Source organism: Amblyomma americanum, chromosome 1, assembly GCF_052857255.1.
Source record: "Amblyomma americanum isolate KBUSLIRL-KWMA chromosome 1, ASM5285725v1, whole genome shotgun sequence".
NCBI classification, from domain to species: Eukaryota; Metazoa; Arthropoda; class Arachnida; order Ixodida; family Ixodidae; genus Amblyomma; species Amblyomma americanum.
Window position 1 is genome coordinate 387185256 of NC_135497.1, and position 12080 is coordinate 387197335.

At 43.9% G+C, this 12080-nt stretch overlaps 1 protein-coding gene across 1 annotated transcript in view; it reads left to right on the top strand.

Annotated features, from left to right (window-relative positions):
* The first annotated feature begins 3649 nt into the window (after positions 1 to 3649).
* The window catches only part of LOC144101761 (RYamide receptor-like), a 318561-nt gene continuing 310130 nt past the window's right edge, over positions 3650 to 12080 (top strand). The window contains exon 1 of the mRNA XM_077634945.1: positions 3650 to 4114. Within this exon, the coding sequence (XP_077491071.1) occupies positions 3795 to 4114 (320 nt within the window). The 5' untranslated portion in view covers positions 3650 to 3794. The remainder of the gene's footprint in view (positions 4115 to 12080) is intronic.

Below are 12080 nucleotides of genomic sequence, written 5' to 3' on the forward strand. Positions count from 1 at the left end.
GGATGGATGGAACTTACTCGCATCCCCTTTAAGTCAAGGGGGTGGCGAGAACAACTTTGCCTAGTAAATAAAGTGGTTGATTTATTTATGAAGCAAGTTTTTTATTTTCATTCATATTCTGGTCCTTTTCCAGCGTAACCTATTTCTATATCTACCTAAAAGACACTTCTGGCCTGATAGCCGCTACTGCATCACCTAAGATCAGGAATATTGGCGGTGTGTATAGCGGAAGTCTGCGACATTCTCACATTCGTCACTTCGATATAATGGAGCTGCAACTCCACAATGTCACGGGCTCCATACTTGGAATTTATTGCGCGCGGAGCGTTGCATCTGGAGCAATCAGTGAAAGACAACGGTGGCTTTCAAAGTGAGTGAACAAAACAGTGTTATAAATTAAAATCTCTTCATCGAAGGACGTCAGTAAGAAGGTTGCAGAAGGTTAGTATTCAGTGTGTATTTATATATAAATGCTGAAAAGATTGCTCTTTAGCTAACAGAAATTTCGGATGTGGCGAAACAAGTAGCACATTATCCCTTCTTATAGGGAGCTTGGGCAAGTTGCTTCAACATTATCGGGACAGCGCAAAGACGTGGCCGAAAAAAAAGACGCACCTTGCCTTCGGCGCAAAGCTTCTTTGAACATTTTTATTGACAATGTAAAACAGCACCCGTGTTAGGTATCTGTAGCGAGTGCAAAAATCGGAGACAAATATAATGAAGACACAGCTATGATTACCTGTTATTAACGATGGTCAAATCTTTAGGGGAATCCCACAAGGTGGAGTATATTTGTGATAAGGGAGCAATTAATCGCTATTATCCACATAAGCGTAGCCATACGTCTACAAATGAAAGCTAAGAAGCTCTCTCAGAAACTTCGTAGTTAAAGAAAAATTCATCCTTGTCCGGGGCTGGAACCTGGGACCACCGCTTCACCGGAGTAGCTGCTCTAATAACTGAGCTAACCGGGACGGCAAGCTTATGGTAGGGCGAGAGCGAATTGATGAGTAGCTCGAAAATGCCAATGATAAATTACTCCCTTACTACTTTTACTATCGAATGTTCTCACATAAAATCGGCGACCCTGAATTGCCTGTTCTCAGTTGCTAATGTTGCAGGCAATTGTTGCATGTCCATACTGATGCGCTCCGTGTAGCGCGCATAAATTCAACTTGCGGGCAGCGCCTCCTCGAAAGTGTGATTGTGGTCACGTTACATGGGCAACAAGTCCAAATTGTCCAGCGCACATTGTCGCCAACTACGAAGATTTTGCAGTTTCATGCCTTCTCAGCAGAGGCACGTAGCGGGGCGTTTTCTTTGGTAAGCCACATTGTTTGTGCAATTTTGTTGTTGCTCCGTTTCTCTATTCCTATCACTTCTCTTCATCTGCGCAAAAAAAAATTATTTCCTTCATTAACAAAGAGGTTTTGCTGCACGCAATGCAGAGTACATTATGTTCTTCTTAATGCGCTCTTGAAATAACCCCACCTGAAAGTGCCATTTGACTAAGGAAAATAGCTCATTCTAGTCGATTGTAAACGTCGACTGAGTTATGAATGAATAATACAAGGCACGCAGGGCATTAGTAGCGACAGGCACTGAGAAGGCGATGTATACGAAAACATTGCTATGTTTTTTTCGCCCTCATATTTGTTTTCATGCCAAGTATTTACATGTGTCCGTTGAGCGAAAAGTAGCTGCAATTCGACTTTATTGTTTTGGTGTCATTACTGGTACCCCTCTGTTATTTGGTTTTGCTAGAGAAGTTCGCACCTGCATCATCAAAGTGAAAAGCTATAAATAATATCATCGCCAAGACCACGAAGGACACTTCCTCACTACCGTCAGAGGGGCACCCAAACGAGTCTATTACGCTTTTGCAGCGCCAGGAAACACAAGACGTTGATTTGTGTGCTTGTGTTTCTTGGCGCTCTCGAACCGTAGTGGCAAGCAGCCCGAATTTCATGGTTATTACTCAAATAAGTTGGTACACAAGATCTTAGGGTCTTTGTCTTATCGACGCCTTTGTCTAATAATGGAGTTTAAAAAACTTACAACTTCGTTATTATTGGCCGCCAGCCAAAATATTTTGAAGCAGACTTTATTTGGAGCCGCGTCCGCAGAAATTCACCAGTAGTTTAATCAATGAATAGATCAGATTCGCAGTTAAGCACTCCATTACTGTAATGTCGGTGAATACAATGAAATATGCACTCATTGGACTCAACGGTAAACCAGCCAGCCATCTGGTCAGATAGTCTAATATGAGAAGTAGCGCAGAACTCATTGCAGACTTCGTCATCCAGTGAGTGACAAGTAGTTTATAAAATGGCGATTTGGAGATGAACTGATTCTTTAATAATTCAAAGGAAGGAAGAGATCAACCATCCGAACTATGAACAAATTCTGTAGGAAAAGAAAAAAGGACCGTATGAGGTGCAATTCAGCGCAGTCCTCCTTTCGGACCTGCAGCCGCCAGCGCGGGCCCGTCGTCAGGCAACAGCCGACAGCCGCGCCCCCTGCCAAATCCGGGGCTCGGGCGCTCGTGGAAAGGGCGAGCGTTGCGGGAGGGAAGGGAGCGGCCAACAAAACAGCAGGGAAGGGCATCCCCTGACTCGTAGCGAAACGCGGTCTCTGGCGCGCGGTTGCAGCCTGCTCTGTCCCGCAAGGCGGTCCGCACTCTCCGGCTTGGTCCACCTTCGAGCGCACCCCACGAGCATCGTTCGCCCGCTGCTCGGCTCTTGGCCCGTTCTTCAAACACGCGGCGTGTGCGTCGCCGGTGTCATCGCGCTACGTGCCCGAAACTGGTGCAAACAACTTACGAACATATTTTTCGCTCAGCTCATCGTTCAAAGTAAGACCCTCATCTGGAGTTTGACGTCAGGACATAAGTGTTGCTGCACGTGCATCGACTGTTTAGTGTATCAGTATTTGTTGAACATTTCTGGAAGTGACCTAACCAAGAGTAGTTTGCAAGCGTTAGCTTTCCTCTTCTGTTGTTGACGCGAACGGAGACTGGATATAAAGAAAGGTATCGCATCCTTTCCACTTCGACGAAGTTAAAGAGATTTATCGCTGTGACAGCTACCGCCGTTAGGAAATATTTGGTGACTCTGGGGGATTTTGCATTTTTTATTCTTCGCAAAAACTTTTCTGCCTGCGTCCGATAAAGTGATCGAGTTTTTCGTAGTCTCTCGGCAGTTGGAGGACACTGCTATTTATGCACCTGAAGTAATTTAAAACTGTGAGAAAGTGAACTATAGTCTTCGACTGTTCATCGCATTTCTTGCCTCAGCGGCACGCGGACACTGGTGACTAGTGATCGCGACACTATCAATCTGCGCATTTTCTACAACTTGGCACTGCAGCTACAAACCCATAGATGTATGAAAACTCTTTATTTATGATCCTGCTTTCACCGCTGGCAAAGTAAGCTCCGCCCATAAAGGAAAGCATTTTTTTAAATTCAAATCGCCCTTGCTAGAAGAGAGTGCCCTGATTCCTATTTAGCAGACCCAGAAAAAACGTGCGAAGTTCACCAAAACAAGAAAGATATTTCCCGTAGGAAATCTGCAATCTGCGTTTACTGCTAAAGACTTTTGACTATGTCCTTGTGGGCGACAGTGGCAGAGCCCACCCTGCCGGATATCCCGGCCACGGACGGTAACCTTTCGGTTGCCTTGGGTCATGTCGCCACTGAAGCAACATTTTCACCCAGTCCGTGGATCTCCGATGATAACTCATCAGCTGCATCATTTCCGGGTAACCTCACTGCTGAAGACTACCCACCGATGAACGCACTAGGGTTCGAGCTTCAGGCCTTCCTCATAGCGCTGTACAGCCTCACAGCCCTGCTGGCCCTCGGCGGGAACGTGATGGTAATCGTGGTGCTGGTCCTGGGCCGTCGTTCATCGCGCGAGCTGCGGCTTTTCTTGGTGAACCTAGCCCTTTCGGACATCGCCATGGCCGTGTTCTCCATACCGTTCACCTACACTGACTTTATGCTGGGCCGTTGGATCTTCGAGCCACTCTTCTGCCCCGTCGTGCTGTTCATGCAACACGTCTCGGTCATCGTCTCTGTCTACACCCTGACCGCCATCGGTGTCGACAGGTGAGTACCTCTGCTGGCCTATATTTCTTAAGTGCTTTCTCGACCCATAGCATAAAATCGTTGTCTTGACAGCACGAAGAAGTACGTGCACTCGGCAACTGAACGACAGACCTCACCCTCTTTCGGTTGCCGATGGTTTGCCGAAAAGTAAGCGGCTTTTTAATGTTGGGCTATAAAAACTACTGACTGCGCACAGCATCTCTGCCCACGTTACTCTGTATTGCACGCGCTTGTTTGAAATGAAAATGATTTTCTTGAAGCTCGACTTAAGATTGTCGGTACGTTTTCTTGCCTCAAGCTGTAGACCGGCTCTTAAATCCTCTAATTTCGCAAATGACCTCAACAGAAAAGCTTCGTTATATTTTTAAGCAGCTTACTTTCATGCACCGGGGTTTTTATACTGAATACTACGTTTAACACAACTCTACTGTGCCGTGAACCATGTTGAAGTAAACGCAAGGACTACTTATAAAAAACTACGAGTTAGAAGAAATAAAATAAACGTTGAACTCAAGAAGTGTCTAACATTAGTTAAGCCACGTTGAATACGGCTAAGGCCAATATCCTGCAAAACACGTATTGGTAATCCGCCAGAAACTACTGTCTAAACAAGACAGAAGTCATCTTTCACTAGCACTTTTGAATCCTTTCTTGCAGAACATGTGACGTGGCTAAACCGTCCATTAAGCAGTTAGTGTGAACTTACATATTTTCCAAAGAAAACTTGCAGCTTATTTTTGTTCCATCTTCGATAATCATTAATGCTGCAATGCGCGGCATCGTGCCTCTACTAAACGACTGATATAATTCGCCGTAGGTGTAATCGTGCGCCTTCGTTAACAAGTTTTTTGGAAACCGTTTTAGAGTGTGTGTGTGTGGGGGGGGGGGGGGAAGGGGGAAGGAGGCTCCTGTATATTTAATTTCAATGCAAGGAAGCCGATGAACGACCAGTGAGCGATTAATGACCTCTTGGGAAACTCCGCGGGGCTCAAAGCGCCGACTTCGGTTTTTGCTGTACCTCGGTATATGCCTACCTTTATAGCAAAATCTCTTGCACAAAAATTACTTTGTTCTGCTGGCAGCTCCGCTCTCACATCATAGTTACTGTAGCGGACTGCCTTGCACTGGAGCCTCGGTTACGCCGCCCAGAGTCAGCACCGTTTTACAAGACTCAAACCTCGCAGTGCACCTTATGGGGCACCTCTTGTATTTTCTTCTGCCTCTTCCACACCTCACTTGCGTTGCACGAGCTCTGTAGCGAGGGAAATCCCTTCAATTCAATTGACTGCGCATCGACTCTGCCAGCCCGCCAGTGTAGCTACAAAAGGTTCGCGCGCCGAGTGACCCATGCGTGTGATTTGCGACGTCGGTGATGTGAAGGATTGTCTTCTAATCTGTTACATTTTCTCAAGTATCGTAAAATACTGCAGTGATACGTTATCAGGATGGCTGTGCCATCGCATAGCGCTACCCTCGTTACGTTTCTTGAGAATCACGAACTGAGATGCGCGCAATAGAGCTAAGCTACTTCTGAAGATGTGAGAAGGCGCTTGCAATACGTGCCAGTGGTAGGAAGTGATATTCTTTTTCTCACATTGAGGCAGGGCCTGAATGCTTATTGTCAGGTCAATACCACATGCATCATAACATCATAACCACCGCTGCTATGGTGCTACAGCAAATGTGTACTGGCATCACAAGATGTCAAAATTCAGGTATATGGCGTTGGATTTTAGTACTCCCAGAAATAGCCGTATAAATAAGGGTCGTAACTTTCTAATGCTTACAGGAACTGCTGCATTTTCTATTAAATGCTGTTACGCCATGCCGTTACCGGAACATTATCTTTTAGTTCTGTCCTCTTCGTTTTAAACCTCTAACTGCAGTAAAAATGTAGTAAAAGGGATTACTACATTTTTGCTACTTTTGCTGCGTACAAAGGCATTGTTAAAAATATTTCACCCTCTCTTTGACAGCCCTCTATACATCTTCGAAAATAAAATAATTAAAAACTAATTTTTGTTCTTGTTTTATTTTTAGTTGCTTTTTGCCAGGAAGCGCAAGGTCTTCCGATACGGAGGGAAAGAAAATGACATGATAATTAAAACTGAGGGCGTTCATCAGGACTTTGGTATGCACTTTGTTGTGGTATCTATCTCAAGCTTCTTGTTATTATGAAAATAGTTTTGAGCATTGCGATTAGCATGGACCTAACAATTATTCATTATTAAGAATATGAAAGGTATTTGAACCCTCACGCCAGATGCCTTGTGATATCTCATCGCCTTAACTACTAAAGTGAGAATGAAATGGCTCATTTGGGTGCATAAAAAAGAAATTATTGAACGACTTTAAGCTCGGCAAGCTCTATGCTAAATACCTAAAGGTTACTTTGAGACAAGTAGCTTTGCCCCATGTTTTTGTGCCGCCAAGAAAAGAAATTACAGTCCAAAATCGCTTTACAAAAGTTTCAAAACATTTTATTAGCCTTTTAACTTATCTGTTCTTCCCGCACTCAAAAAATAGAAACAATCAGCAGATAATGCACTGTCGGAAAACCATACATAGTGTCGGAAAACCACACGTAGTGTTTTGTTGTGCGAATCTACGACATTAAAAACCATTTCTCACATATCAGAGTATATCTTACGGCCCACATTCCCCACTCATTTGCGTGGTTGTAAAGCAGTTGAGAGAGTGTTTTCTTGTTTGAATACATATATGGCGCAATTTTGAAAAAGAATATTACTTCTATCAAAGGCATTCTCGACGCTTTTGAAAGAAAGACAAAGAGAGAGCGAGAAAAGCTTTGCAGGCTAACACACCCTTCTGATGGTAGTACTTGTCCACTTTTCCAGGGCGCACAACACTTCAAAGGTTTCGAGTTTCCTTTAATTTTTCCCCATACGTTGCTTATGAGGAGATTGGAGTCAAAGCCGCTTTTATTGAGCTTAACTGACTCCAATCTCTTTTACAAGAGCAGAGCATCAGCACATTTTTTTTACTCAGAAAGGTAATCACGGAAAGCAATAAACGCCTCTTGCTTTGCAATTAAACGATAGCATTAAAAACCACATTCATTAGAAGATGCATTCAGTAGCATATACATGCAATACATTATGAACAGAGCACGAGCAAATGAATCATATGTAGAGTCACCATGTTTAGAGCGCATGATTTTTTTACGAATGCGGACAAAAAGAATATTTTTTCAATAACAGCTACTGGAGTTCACTTCATAACATCTCTGTGCGAATTCGATCTTTCCTGAAAAAGTTAAGCGTTTTACGAACAGTTGTACGCAACATATCCGCACCATAATAAGTCCGTAGACAAGACACAAGCCGAAATAGAGGATACCGCGTTTGAAAATAACGACTGTTTGCTTTTAAACATCTCAACTGTGGTCGCAAGTTTCTTTCTTCCTATCAGACTAGGCATGCTTACTCTCTGACGCCTTTGTTTCTATTTTTGTTATGGTTATAGGGCGAAACTTGAAACGTCAGCAAGTCCGATTATAATATGATCTTACTGCTCTTCTTCGACAAGCAAGTGTCCAGCGTTGTAAGCAGCGGCCATCCGTGTAACTCTACATAAAAATAAAGCAAAATAGGTAAAAAGCAAGATTGTGTGAAAAACGACAGCTTCGGACCATCTCACACAAAACACAACAAAGGAAACCCCAGTCACCGCCATGGGTAATTGTACATCTAACACCAGCGGCCAAAGCGTATTCTGAACGCTTGTGCATAGTCTCGCTGATATCCCCGGGTGTAGCTATCGTTCCATGGTGTGTCATGTGTAGCCACCGAAAGGCCCGCTCCCGCGTGTCATTCACATCTCCCTGTAACTGCAAATGGAATTTATTGTCATTAAAACAACACGCTGGAACCCACTGTCGGGTCGACATGAATCGAAAAGCCGATGGCGTAATGTGCGTCCACACCGATTCGTTGAGCCGCTCAAGAGTAAGCGGAAAATCGACATCTGCATTAATTGCCTCACTATCGCGTGAGAGACAGCAGAGTACACAGCGCGAAGCAGAGGTAGAAAATTTGATGGTTTTTGCGTTTAGTGGCTGTTCAGCAACAACATGCATGTTTAGAAGCCAACGCACTCTGTCATAGCTCAGCCTAGCACAACGTCCCAGACTTAAGCGCCTTGCAAATCGGAATTCCACCACTGGTGCAGCACTCGTACACATGGTAATTATAAATGATCGGGCTCAGAGAAAGGTCATCAAAATTATTACCACCAAACACTCCCAGTTGTGCTCAGTGGTTTTCTCTTCAAAGTGACATTTTATGTGTTTTTGCGTCTGGGCACCGCAGTTTTGCACATTTATACCATTAATACATTTGCAGAGTATTCCGAGATTGTCTGATGCGTGTTGACAGGTTTTCACGCTCGCAAGCGCAACCAGATACATTAATCCTTAATTTTTTTTCTTGCTTATCTCATAGCTTTACTATCGCGCCCACATGATCGAAATCCTGTTTGCGACCATTATTCATAAGTCACGCATCTCAGCCGCAAGTCGTACTTGAGGACGTCAAGAAAAACGGAAGAAAATACTATGCCTGTGCACACATAGAACACTCGCGAGCGTATCCACACTTAGCCGCTATTTTGCGCCGCAGTTTCACAGCTGGCCTTCTTTCAATGTCAAAACGAAAAAAACAATTAGGGACACATGAATGACCTCAATACAGACTTGCTTATCTAACTAAAAAAAAACAAGGTTTCAATGTCCCGGTAACGTTTCATACATGGAGGAATGTCCCTGCCAACTAAAAGTCCAAAAACCTATATGCTTGACCGCAGTTAAGGAATAACAAGCAACCATCTTGTACACACTTGCACGTGCGCATTTTCCTAAACGCATCCAACACATGAAAAATTCAGCTTCTATCTGGGCTCCAGGAAATATTGGAAAATAAAAGAGTTTCATTCAGGTTTTTACCAAGCCGATTTAACGACCTTTAGGGCACAATCTTCTAGATACTCAATGAAAGAGTCTATCAAGATATGGAAGTCACCGACAGCCCCATTCGAGCAGCATTCGTGTATTTTTGGTTCGTTTTCATTTTTGTATAGAAAAAATTACACTGCTCAAGCTTCAACAAGGACGAATATGAAATAGTTTGGAATTCTGAGATTACTACCACGGGTACATAAAGCCATGCGATAAAGATTTGATGAGATAACAACGTGCTTAAGCTCCACAAGCGCCATTCAAGGAAGAGGCTTATCTTCAAGCCAGTCGAAACTGTGTGCGAAAATCGCGAGAGAAGCCGAATAAAGGAAAGTGATGACGGGCTACGAGCATGCTCAGCGCGCACCTGAAATTGAAATTGCGTGCCGAAGTACCAATTCGTTGCAATGAGAGGAAATGCTGCGCCCGCTGCGGACCCCATAATGTGGAAACACCAAAGGAACGGAGAAATATAAAGAGGAAGTTAGTCGTGAACAATCGATTCAGATTTTAATTCAAAACGTTCCGACTTTCTTTAACAAGGCAGCGTAGCTTGTCTCTTTCCTTCTCCTTCTTTAACAGACGAAAAACTTGCAAAGTTTACTAACACTCTTGGTGCATCTAAAGCTCGGGGGAGGTGGGGGTGGGGGCAGCAAAAACAAAAAAACGAAGAAAATTTTCCCGTACTGAGATGTTTAATTACAAATTACACCTTTTCTCACTTAATTAGTGCTGAGCAACTAAAAATTGCACAATCATACCGAGGCCCGCGCGTAACGCAGACACGGTCTTTGAAATGAGACGGCGACGAAAGCTCGAAAGTTCGGATCTTTAATGAAAGACAAATTAACCTGACGCGCGACGCAGCCGGTTCTTGGCCGAGCCAACAGAGGCAGTCGGCTGGGCACTTATCAGAAAAAAAAGTTCTCTGTGTCGGACTGCACAGCGTAAGGTTCGAAACACGTATCCTTGACAACGTGCATGTTTCTGAGTCAAGCTTGAAAGTTCTGGAAATTCGATTTGTCTCATAGTGGCGAGCTAAACCAGACAAACACAAAATAAGACATGCTTTGTCCACATTCTTCTGCAGTCATTGGCTGCTTCCTTTTTTATATCTGAGGCGGCTCAATTCCCCGGTGTGAAATGCTCTACTGCTCGCATTATTTATATCCCATATAAAAATTGCATCTGGCTGAATGTTTTAACTTGCTACTGGAACGTTGGGCACTGGCCTGCCTCTTCTTATTCGAGCTTGCGGTTCCTTGGGAAACACCATGTTTAGATGCATATATACGAGGCGATTGGCTAGCCAATACGATATTAGAATCCGCTACTCTAGTTTAACACCGTCTAAAAAAAGGCCGCTGTGGTTTTCCTGCTTTTCAGTAAGTCTATTCTTTAATGAGTGAACAGTGAGGTAAAGCAGTGTTTACTGAGCCTCTTATCTGATTGTCGCAGCACATATGTTTTACGGAGATAAAGAGTATCGGCCCGATGTATGCGTGCTGATCTGTCTTTCATAACCGAGCTGCCCGTTCCATCCTCAAGTGGACAGCGAGCGTGCTGCCGTCAGCTTCACAATAGATAAAACCGGTTAGCCCTGGAAAGTTTCACTACAAAGTGTGCGTTTAATTTTCAGACCGAACAAAATGCATCGCATAAACCCAAAAATATACACGAGCGCTCTAAAACCGCGTAATTTAGTGATGAAATCGCAAGCACAGGTCTGCGGGGCTGGTAAACGCTTGCAGCTGCGCGAGTCGTTTGCCGTCCGTCGGCGGCCGCGGACATTGCAAAAGTTCGAAATAGATTTGCACGCGTCGGGTGCCATTATGTGCAGCATTCGCCACAGCGACGCCGTAATTATTTCCAATCGGACGCTTTACGAGCCCCGAACGCCGGTTACAAGGCAATGCGTGGGAAGCGACGTGCTTCGCCAAGAAAGTCGTCGCCTTTGTTCTTCTTCGCGAAAAATGTCAAACCAATGAAGACAGAGCACCGTGAAATTTTTGTGTCCTGCCACGCGTTTTAGCTTCGCATCATTCTTTAGGCGCTGGGACAGGTGAACGCCCCTGATGGGTTGGCTCACGGATTTCGGATTCTTTTATTTTTTTTTTCTGTGTAGTTCGCTTTCTTCGCATGAAAAACTTTTTTTGTTTTTTTTTTTGCGGTAAGTTAAATCCCGTGGTTCAGTGTAAACCCCCTCGCTCAATCAAACTGCATGCCCAGCCACCAAAGATCAAGGAAAATCAGGAGCATAGACCGAAGAAAAAATAGCGCACAACGGCTGACTATGTATATCCTCTCATGGTTCCTTGAAGGAGAGTATGGTGGGAAAAGCACAGAATAAAAAAAGAGCGGCAAGCAAGCGAGCGCATATGATTATAAAACTCCATCATTGAAACACAAACGCTTGATTTCTTCGTGCGAGAACAGCTAATCGCTCGTTACTCAAATATCTTGATGTAAAGAATTAAGCTGGTAGGGTCACACATGCAATTAGACACTATGAGTATGGCAAGTGTAATATATCAGGAAACGTCTGCACGATTATTTGGATATCCATACCCGCCCTATTACATATCAGATATCATCTTCATGTTGGAGAGAAGAACCTATCACTACCATTTGTCTTGGAAAATTTCAGAATGCCATAAACATGGCATGTCATTCTGACAAGCTGCTTTGGTATGAACGAAATTCAGCATCACGCCAATGATAATCTCCTGGCAGAAATGTTTAAGTTAATAAAGTGAAAGTTTTGAAATTCGCTAACTTTATGAAGTTTACGTCAACAACATGACAAATGACGCGTTATCAAGCGCGTAGGTAGCGCAAGCGTTCGCGTGAGCCAATTTACGCGACACTCCTGTTAAGACCATTTCTTCTTTTGCGAGAGGAAAACGAGCACGCATGCGATTTGATTGATCAAGAGCTAGGCTCTGCAACCTCTAACGTCCACTGAATAAAAAACATAATCAAGGCTACCTA